This window comes from Entelurus aequoreus, linkage group LG22, assembly GCF_033978785.1.
Source record: "Entelurus aequoreus isolate RoL-2023_Sb linkage group LG22, RoL_Eaeq_v1.1, whole genome shotgun sequence".
NCBI lineage: Eukaryota > Metazoa > Chordata > Actinopteri > Syngnathiformes > Syngnathidae > Entelurus > Entelurus aequoreus.
In genome coordinates, this window is record NC_084752.1 from 14,501,505 (window position 1) to 14,524,080 (window position 22,576).

The following is a 22,576-nucleotide window of genomic DNA, read 5'->3' on the forward strand; positions in this document are numbered from 1 at the left end:
ATAGAATGTATAGAGAGAGAGAGAGAGAGAGAGAGAGAGAGAGAGAGAGAGAGAGAGAGAGAGAGAAAGAAAGACAGACAGACAGACAGACAGACAGAGAGAGTGAGTGAGACAAACAATTTCAGTTTGTTCCATTATTTCATGCTGTGATGAGTGCTAAACATAACGAGTAAAATACAACAAGCGCTGATACATTAAAAAAAGTAAACATACAAAAGTTTGTTACATAAATGCGAGCAAAAATCTCTTGAGGTTGATGACGGTTCTCTTTTCTTGCAGCTTTGCTACCTCAGTCCTCTTTGGGCTTGTTTGAGTAATGAATCAAAGTCAAGCTCCTGGAACCTGTTAACTGGAGACAGCTCTGTATCCTCGCTTGCATCTGAGAAACAATGTTGAACAAAAGAATAATGATGAATAATATTATTTAAAAAGAAGTAATGGTACATTCTAAAACAGTCTACAGTCTAAGACTAGTTGTATGACATTTAAGTTTTACAATTCAACATTTTTAGGAAAACATACCACTCAAGTAAAAAAAATATTTGTGGGAATGGACCACAGTCAAGCCTGACATTTGTGTATTTGCTTTTCTTTGGCTGTTGTCTGAACAGTCTCAACCATTAACGCTAAGAGAAGGGTGTGAGAATAATACCATATAAATTCTCACAATAACATAGTTGGCTTTCCCGTGAAATATTAGGGTAACCCTAAAATGCACTATAATCTTGTACGGGCAACCTTAATTTGACATGTTCTAAAGTTTTGAATGTCCGACAAGTCCATAAAACCTGTTGTGAATTTTGCTGTTTAACTCGTTGTTAGAGAACAAGTTTCACAGAAAGTACTGAAATAATTTCTGACATCACCCCTGCTTTTAAAAAAACTACTATGACAAGGGGCAATTGTTTTACTTTTGCCCTGGTCACAAACAATGCAGGTGCACTCTAAAGTATTTTATACCTTTTCATGCATGGCCTATGCATTAGCTTTGAACTGCCACAAATAAAAATTACATATGAACAATTATAAACACAAAAATTTAGTACATACAATTAAATGTCTTTTTGGGGGAGCTTTGCTGAATCTGCAAGTGGTCAGGTGTACCAATGACTATGTTTCCATGCACTAAATTTCTCAAAACATTTGGCTCAAAATAAGCTGTCTACAACAGACCTGGTTTATGCGATTGAAAACCAGATCTTCTCGAATGGGTGTGGCTGCCAAAAGGGACACTTTCTATCGCGCATTCACCAGTCTCAACGTATGGGATATACCCACGAAGCAGATCCGATTCAATCAACAAATAAGCAAAAACTAGAATGAATAGGTGACTGACATTTTTAAGTGCATCAATGGGATAAAAAAAGAAACTCAGATTGACGAAGGTAGCTAAGAAAATGCAAAACGTCAGCTCCATTTGGACTCCAGAACAAATACGAGTGTGATGGCAGAGAATGGAGCAGGTAAAGAAGAAAGCGTAAGACAAACCTTTACACGCTGCCTTTATACAATCCAAACTGATTAACATAACTGTATCCCGCACAGCTAGCAAGTTTGTACATAACAATATGAGCCCTCATTTGAAGAAGTATCGGGGCACAACGGGTTTTTCCTTCGGACTTAAAACTCCATCAATCCACAGAGTTTTTTTGAATGAATTTCAGGACACTCAAAAGTTTTCTTTCTGTTTTCTGTCGGAAAATTCCTTCAAAACAACCTTTTCCACCAGTCTTTGCTTCAGGACCTGCATCCAACAACTCCAAGTACTTTCATGATCAGGGCGCAATCTCGGATTATTTGCTGATGTGTCTGCTATTTTAACGTCAGCACAGCCATTAGAGACGTACTATTTGTAATCTGTGCCAATATTACACCGGACATCAGGTACAACACGATTTGGGCTTTTGACTTGTCTGGAGCCATAAAGATGTCTTGTTTTGGTCTGACGTCATAGGTCAATCGGAAAAGCCATACATTTATCTGCGCTAAAAGGAAATAAGCGCTCCCCCAGTGTGCGGGAGGGAGGCACCTGGCGTAGGACCTATAATCGCATTAGAGTGTGTGCATGGACACTGGGACTTCACATGTAGGTGTGAAAATACAAAAAAAAACAACTTTGAGAAATCAGACTAATTTAGTGCATGGGAACGGAGTCACTGACTCGGGTGTATTGTTTTATCCCTGGGCTGCTCGCAGTAGCATCTTGCTGCTGCGGGAAGCAATCCAGTGTCTCTCGGTTGCTTTTTTGTTGAGTCTTTGCATCCATGATTGACACTTTAGCCTGATTGGTCATACACACACTATGTGTTGGATGTGGAACTCACACAAAGGAGAGTGCTGTAGATAGTTCTGTTCGTTAGCTTCCAGTTTCATGTGTGCGGCTCCAATCACTTGCTCAATACTAGACGAATATGCTTGAAGTGTTCTGACTATTAAATTCTTCTTGCGAGACAGCTTTTCTGTAAACAAAAAATACTATCACGTTTTAATCTCGTAACATGAGATCTTGTTACACCCCTAGTTAAGACTGTTCAAAATGGGATGTGTCAGGTGTCCCTTGATACTGTTTTTCAGGTTAAGATAGTGTTCTGTTTTAACGTCTTACTTCATACTTAAAAAAACTTCATATTTTAAAAAATTACCTAAAACATTGCCTGTAAAGGTTTTATGATGGCAATGCTTTAGCCCTGGTAAAATTACTTATAGTTAAATCATTTTATATGTGAAAATGTCTTGGAAATTTGAACAAATCAGAAGTTCTGAAGTTACAGAAGGGGCCGCGTTTCCACTGTACTTGGCTTTGTTGGACTCTCACCTAGATCTGCATAATTTGAATTACAAAACTGTCTTCTTCCACCAAAGCAGATGTCAAATGGCAGCTCATCAGGCCTTCTTAATTTTCCTCCATTATCAATGGCTGCGAAAGCATCCTCCATGTTGTAGAATGTGACAAAGCCATAATGGTCACTGTAGATTCCAAAATGTACAATTTTAATCCTACCAAACATGTATAAAAAATATATATTTTCTCGCTGTGTACCTACCCTTTATTTCTAAAATGCAGCGACACACACTCCACCTCTCCAAACTGAGAGAAGCGCTCTCTGAGTTCATCGTGAGTCATGGATCTGCGGATGCGACCGATGTACACCACTCTGCGCTCATCCTTTTGAAGAGGAATTTACACGTTAAACAATTGTGCTTGTTAGCTGGGCAACAAACACATACTCAAAGTTTACATGTAAAAATGAACTCACAATAGCTTTTAGCTTCTGAATCCTTGCTTCCTTCTCCATCTTTAGCTTGTGGGACACTCTGTTAAAAGGGTTTAAGCAACATCACAGGTTGTAATATTTTTTATACCTGAATGGAAAAGGGAAAACTTCCCATTATCAGACTAACCTGTAAACGTCTCTCCTGCTGTTAAGACAAGTCCGTGAGAAAGGAGACGGAGACCTAGACCTGGAACGAGACCAAGATCGGGATCTTGACCTGCTGCATCTTAACCGTGCAGAAGACAGTTTGTGTGGACGAGGCGGTGAACGAGAGACAGAGGGAGAAGGGGATGACGACCAAGACCTTCTGCCTGAACGCGTGTGATTGAACCTGAGAACACCCAGAGACATGTATTGAAAATGACATTATGCATTAAAACTATCAACCAAGAGAGGAACTATCTGATTACCTTTGTCTTTTTGGGGAGCAGGATGCTGAGCTGGAGGATGATGAAGAGGAACGGGAACTGTGCAAGAGAGGTGATCTTTTTCGGTACTTTCTCTTCTCTCGTCCTCTGCTTGGTGGGCTGGGTGGAGGTGTCAGTGGCGTACAAGAAGGAGCGCCTCCATACAATGGATCTGTATGTGTGGACGAGGAGGACTGGTGTTTCTCACCAGCAGCCTTAATGGTTGTGTCAAACGTCCTGATGGAAGCTTCATTGTAATCAACAGAGGAGGTGGTGTCCTTAACATCGTAAATGGTTTTAGGAATATTCCTGAGAGGAGTGGGCGTAGGCATACAGTAGTCATGATCTGAAGTCACTGAAGAACATGTGTTAGGAGATGCAGAAAGCTCTGAATTGTTTGTCCTCCTGCATGGCAAAGGACGCGGATCAATGATCTTTATGGCCTTGGATGGAGAAGTTCTCCATCTTACTTTTCCACTAGTGTCCTGAGTGCTGAGAACGACTTCAGTGCCAAGGGGCTCAGGGATTTTCACGTGTTCCAACTTTCTTTGGAGATCTGGCACAGTCGTGGCAGATTTTGGTATTCTTAAGTGCACATCTTTGACAGATTTATCTTTAACAGTATTTCCAGTGTTGTCTGTATGTTTAAGTTCAGGAAGTGGCTCATCCTCTTTAGCTGCAGAACAAACAATGACAACAGGTCATATAACACACATTATTATTGATCCAAAAATTATTACATTCAGAATTGGGGGCTTGACCTTTTTAATTGACTATTATGGATATTGGGAAAAAAAAGGAATCGCAATTCTTACTTATTCGAATTCAAAATCCATGCAAACTTTTCAAAAATTGATTATTAAAAATATGCTTTTTAAGAATTGATTATTAAAAATATGCTTTTTAGGCCACCTGTGCACTTATTCTCTGTGTGTAGTGTTTGTTAGGCAACAGTCTCTATAGTGTTTTGTTCCAGCAAGGGGTGGGGGGGGTTTGGCTCGCTATTAGTGTTAGCTAGCTAGCATTGTTGTAATGTTTCAGCATGAAAAAAAGAGGAATACAGTCAGCCCCGTTTTAACTGAAGGCAATTGTTTGAGATTTAAAAATGACCTGCGTAAGCAATACGTTAACATGACATATTCAATGTCATTACAAAATGATTGCTGCACTGACAGCACTAATGTACCCTTTGCTTGTGTGTGTCTTATTGACATACACTACAGCCTGCAGGAGATTCATTCAAAAATTATGTGTAATCACTATTCTGTGTGTTTAATACTGGTTTATAATAATTGTTTAACTTTCCCCTCTATTATTGTATCAAATATATGTGCAGACCTAAATCAGTGATCATTTGTGGCCCAAAAAATTAAACCTGTCAATACAATCCGTTCAAATGGTCGGATCAAAGTATCAGAGTACGGTATATATTGAGGTGTGTCATGTCATTTTTGCAATGTCATACATACATCTGTGATGTGTGTCCTGTTATGGTTGTAACATTACGTACGTGTGTGTGTGCGCGATATTGATCTGTATGCGTCTGCTACAGTACATTCTTAACTAAGTATATTAATTATACTAAGATGCAAAATAGTTGTTAACACCTTCCGTATGCTGAGCTCTACAAGTGTTGGACATTTCAATGAGTTCAGATAAATAATACAAAATATACAAAGGTTTGCATTCTCCCTCTCAGCTTTTGTGATCACGTGTTTTTGTTTCTGTGTATTTATCATTTAACAGTCACTTGATAAAAATCTTATAATCTAAATTTTCTTGAACATAAACACTTTTTAAAGTCCCAGCACTTCTGAAGATAATGTCTCTAGCCTTCCCCTCACTCTCCACAGCGTAGTAGTAATAAAGACAGGCGAAAGAAAATAAGAAGAGCACAAGTAAAGTCGAACATCACGTGTGACGGCATCTTGAAAGTAAACAAACATTTGTCGCATCTGTCTTACGTCACTGCTGGCAAACGGCAAGGGTTGATGACGTAGCGAGACCCGAGCGACGTCCGTATGCACCAGGGCGTATTTGCAATACTTCGCCATGGCACTAGATGCTTGAGCAAGGGGGAGGGTCAAGGAGAAGAGGGGGAAGGAGAGGAAGGTAAATTCCGAATAAAGCCCGAGGCTATGTCTACACTAAGCCGGATAACCCCTTAAACTAAGAATTATTTAGCCTAAGCCTCGTTTCAGCCACACTAAATCACAGTTTAAGATCCCCCTCCTCTGACAATTTTTTACACGGGAAAGTGCGCCGTCTATTTCTTGAATCTCCGGCTCTTACATTGTATGGACTCATTGATCGTTTACAAACTGAGTTCGGAGAGGAAGTGACGCCAGAAAGACTGCGCCCCACACAGGAAGTGACGTCAGAAAGAACACGCCACAGCCAGCTTCATAACAATCCGTTCTGTAACTTGGCGGCAACCACTAGAAAGATGGAGGAGAGTCATCCAGACATGCCCGGGTTTCTCCTTCTTGTACATGTACAGGCGCTTTTGGAAATCACACATCAATACCTTAAGAGAAGGAAACGGGCGATCGCAGCTATTTCGGATACAACACATCTCAGACGGCAACATAGCAATGTTGAGTGACGGTTTTGGATAAGCCCTGGAAGAACGGCAGCTTGGTGGGATAAGTTTGTCACCGAGCGTGTTGTGTCAGAGGAACGGCAAGAGAACTTTCGAATGTCCAGGTCAGCTGTGATTCTACTTAATGAAAAACTTTGTCCATTTGCCGAAGGAGAGACGACAATGCGGGCTCCCGTAGACAAGGGAAGACTACAAAAAATAGCGAATGTATTTTGTCTGGCAAAGCAGACTATCAGTTATTGTCCGCGATGTATGTCGAGCGATTACTCAACATCTAGTTTTGTACTCCGTAACTTTTGTGAAGCCATGAAGTGTTTGTGGCCGTCAAGTACGACCGCCAATTTCAGCCTACAAGCACAGTGTCCTGTTGTTGGTTGTTGTAAAATGTTCTTTATCACATTGTTTACTTTCACACCTCCATTAAAGATATGATTCATGTATGATGGCTCAGGTGTGATTCACTACAATAGTCTAACAGCTGCTGATGGTGAGGAAAGCAAGGTTTACTGTTAAAAGAAATGTGGCAATAGTCCACATTGAAACATAGGGTAAGGATACACTTCAAGGTCAGAGGTGACTATGACGCGCACATTTTTTCGCGCATGCGTACTAGGTTGCGCTGCACCGGCGGACGGAGGGGGCAGGGGGTCTTAAACGGTGGCATTGTTGTGTGTGGACACGGATAAGGTTAGGTGGGATTTACCCTGGATAACATTATCCTGCTTAATGTAGAAGGGGCCTTAGTCTTTAACATACCTGCTGACCTTGAATAAATGTTATAAAAAATACTCCAAAAAAACCCAAAAAACCCAGATTATGCGGAATTATGTGCGGGCAAACGGACTAGTTTGCAATGCATAATGTTTGGTCGTATAACCCAGACTATTTCCAGAAACCAGGGCACCAGAACAGAATCCTACAATATAAACTATACGTCACTATTTCCCATCTGTCAAATAATAAAATAATTTCCAATGTGCCTAAATAAGGTATGGAAAATCATTGTTTTTTGTCAGTGATAACTTACCTTGTTTTTCCTCAAACTGTTCCAACAAACTTGTAAGATCAGGGGCTTCAATCCCTATAATGGAACAGACCAACAATATATCATTCGTTATTGATCACTTATTTTCATAATTTGTGTTTATTGTTCAGTACCTGACTCAGCTGCAGTACTTGTCTCTGTATTTGCAAGCTGCAGTGATGGTGGAGGTACCTCAGTAGCAGAACATGTAGGGGGAACCTCAGGTAACTCCTTGACTGGCTGACTGTGGTGTAATGGCATGGTTTTACAAGTTGATGCATCTGGACTGGTTAACTGACAAATCTTTGGAGCAGTGATGCCTGGTGAATTCCTGCACTCTGAACTAGATTTGTTTTGAAACATAATGGGGCACGGTGTGGTTGTCTCAATTAACTTGCTATCAACCCCTGGAAATGACTTACATTCAACAGGGAATGTTGGTATTGTGGGGACTGTGAATTCAACATTAGACAGTGGTGAGTGAAGACTGGATGAGCCTGGTGTTTGTGTAACAGACAAGGGGAGTAATACAGGGTTTGGGGGATCAGTTGTGTGCAGTGTTCTATTGTTTACTAGACTTTTTTTTCTTAAAGGTCCGTTAACAGGAATTTCAGTGAGCTTGTCCGGAAGTGGACTTTGAGGTGAAAAGTTTTCAGTTTGTAGAGAATTTAATCCACAACACCTAACAGAAAATGCTGTCATCTTCTTTACTGGGTGAGGTGTGTGACATGTCTTGTGAGGAGTTTTTTGGGGTTGGGAAGTGCTGAGTCTGGGAAGGTCCGGGTGATGAAGTTTAGACTTGATCCCACAGAGGTTCTGTCGCTGTCCATGTGAACAGATAATTGGTGTCAGTTCTTTGGGGGGCTCAGAAAGGGAAGGCCACTTGGTGGTGTTGTTCCCCTGCTTCTCCACCAGAGGCTGCTTTTTTTGCCGCAACTGCCTGTACTCTTGGAGGCTTAGCGATTTGGTTTTCATTTCCCTTTTTAGTAGTTGTTCTTCAGCCTTGATAGGGACTTCTGTAGTTAACTCCGCAGGTTGTGGATCAGCTGGACTTTGCACTGCTTCAAAGTCGTTTAATATATCTGCAGTGGTTACACTGGGGAGATCGTTCAGGTTAAATGCAGATTCCACAGACTGATCAAATGAAACCACTTGAACCGGACCAAAGCTCACGCTTTTCTTTGCACTGGGGAACAAACGTCTGGAAGAGTTGCCATTAAGCAGAGCACTTTTTAACAGGGTGTGACTGTCTTGGTTTACATCCTTCTTTGTCCCTCCTAGGGGTGTCTCATCATCAGACACAACATTTATATCTTCATCACTGTCTCCAGTGGGCTTCTCATACTTCCATACTTCTTCCTGGGAAAATATTGTGTGTTTCCTCTCCATATTGTCCCAGGACGAAGTTGATGGTCCAGCTGCGTTATGTGGCTCTTTTTCCACTTCCTCCTCCTCCACATGCAGTTCAAGGCAGTAGGGGTGCATGAGTTTTACCAGGTTGACCAGGGAAGAGGATGTGAAGACCTCCACGTCATTATCTGCTTTCTTAATTTGAGCTGGAAACAATGTCTGACTTTGTTGTTGAGACACTGGGAAAAGTCTGATGACTTCCTTATTTTCTTCTTTGCCTGCGTCACTCTTTGTTATTCGGTTCAAACTGGGGGATTTTGATCTTGTTCTCAGTTTGTCAGTGAAAGGCGCTTCATCCTGTAAAAAAATTAAGATAGGAAAAAGTTTTTGTATTAATTCCGATGTGCAACAAATAATCACTGACTCATGAATCATTTTCTTGCTCTTACAAGTTTTGTTTGGCCCAATAAAACAGCTAATGTGTGACAGGAAAGTGAGTAAAAAATATTTCTTAACGTCTTCCTGATACAAATATTCATGAATGTGTTGTTAATGGTAACAAACCAACTTCGCTCATTTTGGGAAGCATTTAAAGTATAGCGATATCTTTGTTTACATACACCCCACTGATTCGCTTTTCAATTTCCCACGGTTTTCATTTGCCATCCCGTTTACATCAGATGGCCAAACATTACTTGTAACAAACTAGCACTTTGATCAAGAAAGTAAAAAACAATATTAAATTAAAGAAATAACTTGTAGCAAAACCCTTAAGTTAATCCCAATTTTCACCTTTAGTCTTTGTTTTACCCCCTTGGCCCTCAGTTTTGCATCTTCACATCAAGCAAGTGGTACCCCAATTATTATAATGAAAGGTTAGGGGAAGGCGTAAGTGCCAAAGGGTATATTGAATTTATTTGTATTTATTTATTTTTCTGTAGTAGCATCCAGTGTTCTGACTTTGTGCACGGCCGTAGACAATAGCCAATAAAAAGATTTTGCCTGTCAATCGTCACACTGTACCTTCAATCAAAAAGATTAGAGGAGAACTGGACTTAACCCCTCTAAATAGACATCCAATTCTGAATTAGTTAATCAATATAATGTATAATTTTCTAAATTTCATATTTATAAAACATGCTGTAAAAATGCATATCCTCTGAAAATATGCCTTGTAATAGCCACAAATTGGAGGATACATTTTTTAATCAGGATACATCCATCCATTTTCTACCGCTTGTCCCTTTCGGGGTTGCTGGAGCCTATCTCAGCTGCATTCGGGCGGAAGGCGGGGTACACCCTGGACAAGTCGCCAGCAGACAACATTCACACTCACATTCACACACTAGGGCCAATTTAGTGTTGCCAATCAACCTATCCCCAGATGCATGTCTTTGGTGGTGGGAGGAAGCCGGAGTACCCGGAGGGAACCCACACAGTCAATAGTTAAAAGATTTTATGGAATAATAAATTAACATCTTACAATGCAAATTATGCATGTATACAGATATAGATGATTAATTTAAACATTTAAAAAAAATACAAGTCATGGAAAGATAATTTGGAAAAATACCAATTAGATGCATTAAAAATAAACAGTCAATTTAACATATTGAATAGATTGTATTTTACACCCTCTCAGTTGTTTAAAATGGGTACAGTAGACAGCAAACTATGTATAAAGTCGGGAAGCTGAATTAACTCTTAATATATGTATCATTTACTGTGGGAATGTCAAAAAATAAGTTGTGGTGTCTTGTGAGAATGGCCTTTTTAGACCATCCTAGGCCACCATATGTGGTGCCTGCGTCACGAGAGTTGCTAATGTTAGCCAAGTTAGCTAATATGTATTGAACAGCTGAAATGAAGGAGTTGTGAATTAAACAAGCTCATCTTCCTCATTAACATGACATGATGTCAGAGTTAGGGAATACACGCCTACATTGACAAAAAAAGGGCAAAATTTGGACACCCACAGCCGTTCAATTTTGCCGTCCAGTGGAGTAGCCGCTATGGAGGCAGCACTTTTCCCGCTTTCGGACCTTACAAGAACTCTAGTATCCAGTTTTAAAGCCACAGATAAAGAAAAGAAACACACAGACAGAAGTAGCAATTTATGTATGACCACAACGTTCTTAAGTTCATTTTCATTAATCGTTTCTGATGGATTGACGTATTGACTATCGGCCAAGTCCTACAATTGTATTACATTTTGAATGCCTCTGGACATCGCATTAAATGCTTTTTAATGGCATTAAAGGCCTTAATTTTTGCAAAATCCTTCTAATGACTTTTAATGCCCTGCGGCAACCCTGTTTGAATGTTTTCATTCAATCAATCTTGAATGAGAAGTGGGCCTGGCCTGGCCTGGCATGGCATGGACTCCGGGGTTCCGCATGGTCATTGGATGATCTGTCTGAGGCTGAATCCCCTTTTGATTGACAGCAAAATGATCAAATCCGCAATCTTGAAATATAAACCCCTGCCAGATCATTGTTTAAGTTTCATTCCGTTGAGATGACATGGAGAATTTGACAATCCTGTGAGTGACATTTTTTGTAAAATCTAGCATCTTTATATCTTTTATTGGAGACTGTACTGTACTCGTGTTTAGAGAGTAGCTGAAAATGAGCTTTCCCTACTAGAAAGGCCACCAGCCGCCAATGGTATATGGCCTGTGTTACACTGTACAATATGGTTTATTTCAAACATGCATCAATTACAGCATGATACATCACAATTTCCAGTTTCTCTTTTCAACATGTTTGAAAAAGAGTATAAGCAGCAACAAATAAAAAAATAGAGCAAAATGATATAAGAAAATATATATGTTAACAATAATTACTATTAACACAGATTTGTTTACAAACATACACTACCGTTCAAAAGTTTGGGGTCACCCAAACAATTTTGTGGAATAGCCTTCATTTCTAAGAACAAGAATAGACTGTCGAGTTTCAGATGAAAGTTCTCTTTTTCTGGCCATTTTGAGCGTTTAATTGACCCCACAAATGTGATGCTCCAGAAACTCAATCTGCTCAAAGGAAGGTCAGTTTTGTAGCTTCTGTAACGAGCTAAACTGTTTTCAGATGTGTGAACATGATTGTACAAGGGTTTTCTAATCATCAATTAGCCTTCTGAGCCAATGAGCAAACACATTGTACCATTAGAACACTGGAGTGATAGTTGCTGGAAATGGGCCTCTATACACCTATGTCGATATTGCACCAAAAACCAGACATTTGCAGCTAGAATAGTCATTTACCACATTAGCAATGTATAGAGTGTATTTCTTTAAAGTTAAGACTAGTTTAAAGTTATCTTCATTGTAAAGTACAGTGCTTTTCCTTCAAAAATAAGGACATTTCAATGTGACCCCAAACTTTTGAACGGTAGTGTATGTACAACTTTTTTTTTTTTAGCCTTTTTAAAAGAAACTATATGCATCTTTGCCGATTATGCAAATTATATAGTCATATTGATCCTGCCCCAGCCATGTCCCTACCGCCACAAGTATACTGCCAATGTAGGGGGAACCTATGCAAAATTTTGAGCAAAGAACTATCATTACATGTTATGTAGACCACAAGGATGTTTTAAATGTAGAAAAAAAAACTTAAGACCGCTTTAAATTACGGTATAAGGGACGTTAAATGTTCAATATTCCATTTATCCTTTATAAGCATTTCACATTATTTTCTGCATATAAAACAATAATTATTCTCTAAAATATGTCTTTATATTTTTGTCTGGAACAGATTAAATGGATTTATATGATTTATTATGGCAAAAAAAGGTTTCATTTTCAGTATGATATGCTTTTTCCCTGACCTTTTGGCACATGGCAGAGATACAATTCTTAACACCGAGGTACTACTCTAACTGCTAGTGCACCCACCTTCGTCCTGAACCCACATGGTTGATAGGTGAGAAGCTTGGTGTCTGGCAGAGTGTCAAAAGGAGAGAGGGCGCTGCCCACGTCATCCTCCACACAGTCTAACATTTGAGTCAATGCCGAGAGCAAGGTCTCGTTTTCGGTGTCCTGCAGGACAAAGGACAGGAAAGTAGGAAAATATTACCATCAAGTGGAATCAAAGCTATCATTGCCTGTAACGGATTTGCACTCTGACCTCTGATAAGACAGTGGAGTCCTCAAAAATGGCCAAGATGGCGTGATCCAAACAGGACTGTTGGTCCATGTCCTCCCCGCCTATGTCACCCCCGCATGGTCCAATCTGTCAACATGTGGACATAGATATGAATGTAAGAGAGTAAACATCTTTACAATCTCCCCTGTTTTACCACTCTGCAATAACTTGAAAAACTTCTCACTGACAGAACGAGGGTGCATTCACACTTGTCATTTTTAGCCCAGTAAAACAAACTAGTCGTTTACGCTATAATCTAAATTACTGGCGTGAACGCGAACCGTATCACACTAAAATTACTATGATTAACTATTTTTAAATGTTTAATCCCAAACAGATTACCGGATGACTGGTGTGAATGCATGCACCCTGTCTTGATAAACAAAAAACAGGTTGGGCTACCTATTGTATGCATGTCAAGTTACTCAGAAGGCATCATAACACGCTTAAACTAAGATTACTTTCATGTGACAAACTTTGGAAACCAACAAACCAAGCTCAGAAGTTGAGCATATCTGCTTTGTCCATGACCCAAGACAATATTATTATACTTATTTAGTTTAACTTAATAGTAACACCCAGTTTGGTCGATTTATAGTGCGTATTAGATTGGCAACACAGCTCATTCAACATTTGTCAAATACAATGTTTGTCTGCCTTTTTGTTGGTTTAATAATCTAAATAAGACAAACTATGGTGATGGTTATTACCTGCTGTTATACTAGTAGGCTACCAATAACATTTGACACAGGCGTTTCCAGCAAGGGTGAGAACAGGGGTGTCAAACTTACAGCTCGAGGGATGGATCAGGCCCGCGAACAGGTTTTATGCGGCCCACGGGATGAGTTTGCCAAGTAAAAAAATTAACCTGCAATTTTTGAATGAAAGAAACAGCTGTTCTAAATGTGTCCACTGGATGTCGCAATAGCAATTATTTGTATCTTTCTAGATGATGCTGCATATGTACAAAATAAACCACATGATGTAGTACATCTGTCGAGGAAAATGATCAAACTACATAAATAACATCCTGTAATTTGATTTTGATATAATTTTTTTATCTTGATAGATTGAAAATTAACACCAATGAGTTGACTGATGAACATTATCACATCATTTATTCAGAAAATATAAATAACGACAAATAAAGTATATATACTATTAACTGCAACAGGTAATTGTAAAAAAAACAAAAAAACAACAACAGTATGATTTATACATTTTTAAAAATTGCTCATTCTATTTTTAAACAAAGAAAACAATCTGAAGTTGTCTTTATTTTGAAGTTATCGTGCCGTGATTTTACCAGTCAGGCCCAATCGGGAGTGGATTTTTCTCCATGTGGCCCACGGTCTAAAATGAGTTTGACACCCCTGGGTTAGAAGGTACTGCAAATGTTGGTATCAATTCGATACCAAGTACATACAGGCCCCTGTACCGTCAAGTACTGATACTTTCTACTTGGAGATTTGTCAAGATCATTTAATGATTTTAAGCAAGCAAAATACATGTCATCACATTTAGTTGTTAACAAGTACATATTATACCATTGACAATATAAGACAGTGTAGCAATATCAAAATTAGAGATGTCCGATAATATCGGGCTGCCGATATTATTGGCCGATACATGCTTTAAAATGTAATATCGGAAATTATCGGTATCGGTTTCAAAAAGTAAAATTTATGACTTTTTAAAATGCCGCTGTACGGAGTGGTACACGGACGTAGGGAGAAGTACAGAGCGCCAATAAACCTTAAAGGCTATGCCTTTGCGTGCCAGCCCAATCACATAATACCTACAGCTTTTCACACACACACACACAAGTGAATGCAAACATACTTGGTCAACAGCCATACATGTCATACTGAGGGTTGCCGTATAACAACTTTAAAGGCCTACTGAAACCCACTACTACCGACCACGCAGTCTGATAGTTTATATATCAATGATGAAATCTTAACATTATAACACATGCCAATACGGCCGGGTTAACTTATAAAGTGACATTTTAAATTTGCCGCTAAACTTCCGGTTCGAAACGCCTCTGAGGATGACGTATGCGCGTGACGTAGCCCGACGAACACGGGTATGCCTTCCACATTGAAGCCGATACGAAAACGCTCTGTTTTCATTTCATAATTCCACAGTATTCTGGACATCTGTGTTCGTGAATCTGTTTCAATCATGTTCATTGCATTATGGAGAAGGAAGCCAAGCAAGCAAAGAAGAAAGTTGTCGGTGCGAAATGGACGTATTTTTCGAACGTAGTCAGCCACAACAGTACACAGCCGGCGCTTCTTTGTTTACATTCCCGAAAGATGCAGTCAAGATGGAAGAACTCGGATAACAGAGACTCTAACCAGGAGGACTTTTGATTTGGATACACAGACGCCTGTAGAGAACTGGGACAACACAGACTCTTACCAGGATTACTTTGATTTGGATGACAAAGACGCAGACGTGCTACTGTGAGTATGCAGCTTTGGCTTTTTTTTGCGTATGTACGTAACTTTTTTAAAATATATAAGCTTTATGAACCTTGGGTTAGGTGAACGGTCTTTTGGGCTGAGTGATTGTGTGTGTTGATCATGTGTTTGAATTGTATTGGCGTGTTCTATGGAGCTAGGAGCTAGCAGAGGAGCTAGGAGCTAGCATAACACGTACCGTACCGTAAGTGCGCGTCACGTACGTAACTTTTTAAAAATATATAAGCTTTATGAACCTTGGGTTAGGTGAACGGTCTTTTGGGCTGAGTGATTGTGTGTGTTGATCGGGTGTTTGAATTGTATTGGCGTGTTCTATGGAGCTAGGAGCTAGCAGAGGAGCTAGGAGCTAGCATAACAAACACGCAGGTGTTATTATGCAGGATTAATTTGTGGCATATTAAATATAAGCCTGGTTGTGTTGTGGCTAATAGAGTATATATATGTCTTGTGTTTATTTACTGTTGTAGTCATTCCCAGCTGAATATCAGGTACCGTGAGTATGCAGCCTTGGCTGCTAAACATTCGATAACTTGACCGTATGTGCGCGTCACGTACGTAACTTTTTAAAAATATATAAGCTTTATGAACCTTGGGTTAGGTAAACGGTCTTTTGGGCTGAGTGATTGTGTGTGTTGATCAGGTGTTTGAATTGTATTGGCGTGTTCTATGGAGCTAGGAGCTAGCAGAGGAGCTAGGAGCTAGCATAACAAACACGCAGGTGTTTTTATGCAGGATTAATTTGTGGCATATTAAATATAAGCCTGGTTGTGTTGTGGCTAATAGAGTATATATATGTCTTGTGTTTATTTACTGTTGTAGTCATTCCCAGCTGAATATCAGGTCACCCCCGGCTCTCACAGCATCTTCCCTATCTGAATAGCTTCAACTCCCCACTAGTCCTTCACTTGCACTTTACTCATCCACAAATCTTTCATCCTCGCTCAAATTAATGGGGAAATTGTCGCTTTCTCGGTCCGAATCTCTCTCACTTCATGCGGCCATCATTGTAAACAATAGGGAACTTTGCGTATATGTTCAACTGACTACGTCACGCTACTTCCGGTAGGTGCAAGCCTTTTTTTTATCAGATACCAAAAGTTGCAATCTTTATCGTCGTTGTTCTATACTAAATCCTTTCAGCAAAAATATGGCAATATCGCGAAATGATCAAGTATGACACATAGAATAGATCTGCTATCCCCGTTTAAATAAAAAAAATTCATTTCAGTAGGCCTTTAACACTGTTACAAATATGTGCCACACTGTGAACCCACACCAAACAAGAATGACAAACACATTTTGGGAGAACATCCGCACCGTAACACAACATAAACACAACAGAACAAAAATCCAGAACCCCTTGCAGCACAAACTCTTCCGGGACGCTATAATATACACCGCCCGCCACCCCCCCCCCCCCCCCCCCACCTCAACCCCACCCGGCCCACCTCAACCTCCTCATGCTCTCTTAGGGAGAGCATGTCCCAAATTCCAAGTTGCTGTTTTGAGGTATGTTAAAAAAAATAATGCACTTTGTGACTTCAATAATAAATATGGCAGTGCCATGTTGGCATTTTTTTCCATAACTTGAGTTGATTTATTTTGGAAAACCTTGTTACATTGTTTAATGCATCCAGCGGGGCATCACAACAAAATTAGGCATAATAATGTGTTAATTCCACGACTGTATATATCGGTATCGGTTGATATCGGAATCGGTAATTTAGAGTTGGACAATATCGGATATCGGCAAAAAAGCCATTATCGGACATCTCTAATCAAAATATTCTGTTCTAAAGCAGTATTTCTATATACACTATATTTGCTAAACAAGACAACTTATGGTGATGGTTATTACATGCTGTTATACTAGTAGGCTACCAATAACATTTGACACAGGCGTTTCCAGCAAAGGTTAGAAGGTACTGCAAATGTTGGTATCAATTTGATACCAAGTACATACAAGGACCTGTATTGTCACGTACTGATACTTTCAACTTGGACATTTGTCAAGATCATTTAGTGGCCTTGTGGTTAGTCCGCCTTGATATCGGTAGGTTGTGAGTTCAAACCCCGGCAGTCATGCCAAAGACTATAACAATGAGACCCATTACCTCCCTGCTTGGCACTCAGCATCAAGGGTTGGAATAATAATAATGAATTAGATTTTATATAGAGCTTTTCTATTATTAGATACTCAAAGTGCTCACAGAGAAGTGGGAACCCATCATTCATTCACACCTGGTGGTGGTAAGCTACATTTGTAGCCACAGCTGCCCTGGGGTAGACTGACGGAAGCAAGGCTGCCAGTTTGCGCCTACGACCCTTCCGACCACCACCTATCATTCATTCATCATTCATTCACTAGTGTGAGTGGCACCGGGGGCAAGGGTAGAGTGTCCTGCCCAAGGACACAATGGCAGCGATTTGGATGTCAAGAGGCGGGGAGCGAACCTGCAACCCTCAGGTTTCTGGCACGCACTTTCTCTACCCACTACACCATGCCGCCCCCAAATTGGGGGTTAAATCACCAAAAATGATTCCCGGGCGCGGCCACCGCTGCTGCTCACTGCTCTTCTCACCTCCCAGGGGGTGAACAAGGGGATGGATCAAATGCAGAGGCTAATTTCACCACACCTAGTGTGTGTGTGTGTGACAATCATTGGTACTTTAACTTTTAGCTTTAATGATTTTAAGCAACCAAAATACTTGTCATCCCATTTAGTTGCTAACAAGTACATATTATATGATTAACAATAAAAGACAGTGTAGCGATATCAAAATGTTCTGTTCTAAAGCAGTATTTCTATATACACTATATTTGCACAATACAACAAAACCAGCTTCCTTAACGTAAATGACCGCCATAACCACAACACCAGGGGGATCTCCACTAACCACGTTAAACCCAGATTCCGATCTAACAAAGGTCTTAACTCATTCTCCTTCTATACCACATCAATATGGAATGCACTCCCAACAGGTGTAAAAGAAAGGGCATCTCTATCCTCCTTCAAAACCGCACTAAAAGAACACCTCCAGGCAACTGCAACCCTAAACTAACACCCTTCCCCTTCCACATCCCACCTCCCCGGATTGTAAATAACCAAATGTAAATAATCAAATGTATATACTTGTTCTTATGCTTTCTGAACTCACTATGTTCTCAGCTCGCTGTACATATCCTACCAAGTCAGACTTATACTGTATTTCTCTGATGATGCAATTGTTGATGACTGAAGTGCTGATATCAACTAAACCCTTCTCACCCCACCCCCCGGTTTGTAAATATTGTACATAATGTAAATAATTCAATATATATACTCTGATGATTAACTTGTGGGATGACTGCATTATGATGATAGTATATATTTGTACCATGAATTGATTTACGTGGACCCCGACTTAAACAAGTTGAAAAACTTATTCGGGCGTTACCATTTAGTGGTCAATTGTACGGAATATGTACTGAACTGTGCAATCTACTAATACAAGTTTCAATCGTTCAAAAAGCTAGAGAGCGCTGCAAAACACCGGACAATCATTCTGCTAGTATCGATCGGATATCAGCATTACATCGGTATCGACATTTGAATCAATCCGACTGCCTCGAGTTACCATTAAAAACAAAACCGGAAGTTGAGAAAGTAAGGCAATTTTCATCACAATGGCGACATTAAACGTCAAAACGGTTACATTTAAATACCAACGTTTATTTAAGCCGTCGAGCATATAGTATACATGTGTGTATTTGGATTAGACAAGTTTGAAATGTTACGCTATACGAGTCGAAACTAATGTTATAATAGAGTCCAAGTAGCTTTGAATGCATTTCTAGAGGCAAAAGATGAACGACAGTGACGGATGTGGCGGAGAAGAATGGCTGAACAGAAAGAACATTCCAGTCAGAACATCTTGTGTTCTCCTTTGCTGTCAGCAACATAGTCAGCCTAGGATATCCTTAGCGTCAATAAGCAAAAATAAAGACTTGAGATAACCCCACGACGACAAAATAGACAACTTGTGCTCCAACCTCCTTCTCCTCACAGCCACGTGTCGCCACTAGAGCATGTGGCCGTGAAACATCCCCTATCATGGCCACCAGAACCCGCTCCAGTCGACCTTTTAAGCAACCGAGAAGCTTAAAATGACAAAACAGTACCTGGCTCGCATTGACGGTGCCTGCAAAGTCGACGTTGCCGGCATTTAAAGCCTCGTCTATGTGTCTCCACTGCGACGCCATCTTGCCGCTCCACATGGTAGACCTGGCAGGCCGGGACACGTGGTCCGCGGCAGCGCGCGAAAAGAGGAGGCTGACCTGGGAGCAGTTTGGTACGCGCAACATGTTAGGCGAAGACGAGGAATCTGATCCTGGATCGGTTATATTTTACTATCAATTTTGGGCTCTTACTTAGTTAAAGCACAATGGTTGATTGTTTGTATCTATTTCTGATAACATATTTTCTCATGTTATAAGAAATAAGCTAGTCCAATTCACGAATATTTACCAATACGTCTCACTTCGAATACATGTGGTTGTTTTCATGGCGTAAAAGCGACATCTAGCGTCCAATTGACGGCACTACATTTCCACTTTGGGCGATAGGGTACTACCAGTTTTGCTATTATTCAAGTAAACGCAAGGCCAGTGTTGCAGATGCTTGGGTTGAAATAATTACTAATAAGAATAGAGAATAAAACACAGGCAGCGCGTGAAATAAGAAGGCTGACCTGGGAGCAGTTTGGTACGCGTAACATGTTATACGAAGACGTGGAATCCGATCCTAGATTAGTTATATTTTACTATAAATTTTGGGCTCTCTTTCTCATGTTTTAAGAAATAAGCTACTCCAATTCACGAATATTTACCAAGACGTTTCATTTAGACTACATGTGGTTGTTTTCATGGCGTAAAAGTGACTTCTAGCGTCCAATTGACAGCACTACATTTCCACTGTTACTTCCTATCAACAACGCCACTTCCCTATCTCTCTCCGGAAGTCCCGCCCCCCAGCCAAAGTCATTGGCTAACACCCCGTCGCCAGCCACTACAGTTATGTTGTATAAATACTGTACAATGTAACAATGTCAACAACATACTTATTTTTTTTTCCCAAAAATGATCAACAATATTATTTGAAAACAATCTAACAATATATAAATAATGTACAACAATGCAAACAAAATACTTATTTAAAAAAAAATAACTACAATATTATTTGCGAACAATTGCCACGGGGAAGACCCAGGACACGTTGGGAAGACTATGTCTCCCGGCTGGCCTGGGAACGCCTCAGGATCCCCCGGGAGGAGCTGGACGAAGTGGCTGGGGAGAGGAGAGTCTGGGCTTCCCTGCTTAGGCTGCTGCCCCCGCGACCCGACCTCGGATAAGCGGAAGAAGATGGATGGATGGATGGATGATTGATTGATTGAGACTTTTATTAGTAGGTTGCACAGTGAAGTACATATTCCGTACAATTGACCACTAAATGGTAACACCCGAATAAGTTTTTCAACTTGTTTAAGTCGGGGTCCACTTAAATTGATTCATGATACAGATATATACTATCATATATACTATCATCATAATACAGTCATCACACAAGATAATCACATTGAATTATTTACATTATTTACAATCAGGGGTGTGGAGGGGGGGGGGGGGTAGGATATGGACATCAAGTAGTGGACATAGAGAGAGAGAGAGAGAGAGAGAGAGAGAGAGAGAGAGAGAGAGAGAGAGAGAGAGAGATCAGAAGGCATAAGAAAAAGTATCTGCATTTGATTGTTTACATTTGATTATTAGCAATCCGGGGATTGTGTTAGTTTAGGGTTGTAGCTGCCTGGAGGTGAACTTTTATTGCGGTTTTGAAGGAGGATAGAGATGCCCTTTCTTTTATACCTGTTGGGAGCGCATTCCACATTGATGTGGCATAGAAAGAGAATGAGTTAAGACCTTTGTTAGTTCGGAATCTGGGTTTAACGTGGTTAGTGGAGCTCCCCCTGGTGTTGTGGTTATGGCGGTCATTTACGTTAAGGAAGTAGTTTGACATGTACTTTGGTATCAGGGAGGTGTAGCGGATTTTATAGACTAGGCTCAGTGCAAGTTGTTTAACTCTGTCCTCCACCTTGAGCCAGCCCACTTTAGAGAAGTGGGTAGGAGTGAGGTGGGATCTGGGGTGGAGGTCTAGAAGTAACCTGACTAGCTTGTTCTGAGATGTTTGGAGTTTAGATTTGAGGGTTTTGGAGGTGCTGGGGTACCAAGAGGTGCATGCGTAATCGAAAAAGGGTTGAATGAGAGTTCCTGCCAGAATCCTCAAGGTGCTTTTGTTGACCAGAGAGGAGATTCTGTAGAGAAATCTCGTTCGTTGGTTAACCTTTTTGATTACCTTGGTTGCCATTTTATCACAGGAAAGATTAGCCTCTAGAATGGAACCTAGGTAGGTGACCTCATCTTTCCTGGTGATAACAATGTCACCCACTTTTATGGTGAAGTCATTGACTTTCTTAAGGTTGATTGATGTGGGACCCAAACAGGAAGGATTCTGTTTTACCCAAGTGTATGGATAGCTTGTTGTCAGCGAGCCAGGTGCAAGTTCTACAGAGCTCAGCACTGAGGATTTTCTCCACCTGTGACTTGTCCTTGTCTGATACCAGCAGGGCCGAGTCATCCGCAAACAAAAACAATTCACAGTCGCATGCCGATGACATAGTCGTTTATGTATATTAGGAACAGTAAAGGTCCCAATATACTGCCTTGGGGGACTCCACAGCTCACCGAGAGGGGGGGGGCACGGTGCCGTTCACCTCTACCACCTGCTCCCTCCCCTCCAAGTAAGATTATAAAATATAAAATGACATAATGTACAACAATGCAAGACAGGGTAAAATGGCTAAAAAAAAATGTTTGGTTCAATAATGATCAACAATATTTGTAGAAGTTCTAACAATATATAAATACTGCAAACAATACAAGACAATCTACATTTTTAAATCTAAATTCAGTACTATATCTTTGTTTAGCTATCCCTACCTGCAATATATAGTTTGTCCACCAGATGGTAGACTTGTACACTTCCTTCTCAATTATCCCCTCACTTTTTTATTCCACTACTGGAGCTCATAAGTTGTGAATTTATGATGTGGTTGCTTTCACCACCTGTTCGCAGCAAATACCAATCAAATATTCAATACATGTTTTAAATGTACACACAACGAATTGTTCTCTTTTCACGCCCTGCTATCTTGTATTATCTCCCTGCTTTTCATAGAGGACGGTGC

The 22,576-nt window shown here is 40.3% G+C and overlaps 1 protein-coding gene across 4 annotated transcripts; it reads right to left on the bottom strand.

Annotated features, from left to right (window-relative positions):
• Positions 1-8: 8 nt before the first annotated feature.
• On the bottom strand, positions 9-20,155 carry LOC133639305 (peroxisome proliferator-activated receptor gamma coactivator-related protein 1-like). 4 transcript variants are annotated; one of them, XM_062032529.1, is made up of 11 exons: positions 19,458-19,655; positions 12,789-12,893; positions 12,557-12,700; positions 7,443-9,015; positions 7,312-7,365; positions 3,686-4,358; positions 3,403-3,606; positions 3,258-3,315; positions 3,045-3,166; positions 2,816-2,967; positions 9-379 (listed from the first exon to the last, which is right to left on the bottom strand). In XM_062032529.1, the coding sequence occupies exons 1-11, from the start codon at positions 19,638-19,640 to the stop codon at positions 285-287; spliced, it is 3,363 nt and encodes a 1,120-aa protein (XP_061888513.1). In that variant the 5' UTR covers positions 19,641-19,655; the 3' UTR covers positions 9-284. The 4 variants fall into 4 exon arrangements, with proteins under 4 accessions (XP_061888513.1, XP_061888516.1, XP_061888515.1 ...); XM_062032531.1 differs by lacking the exon at positions 19,458-19,655 and adding an exon at positions 20,027-20,155 and having other exon boundaries at positions 10-379; XM_062032530.1 differs by having other exon boundaries at positions 10-379; positions 19,329-19,461.
• Positions 20,156-22,576: the final 2,421 nt, after the last annotated feature.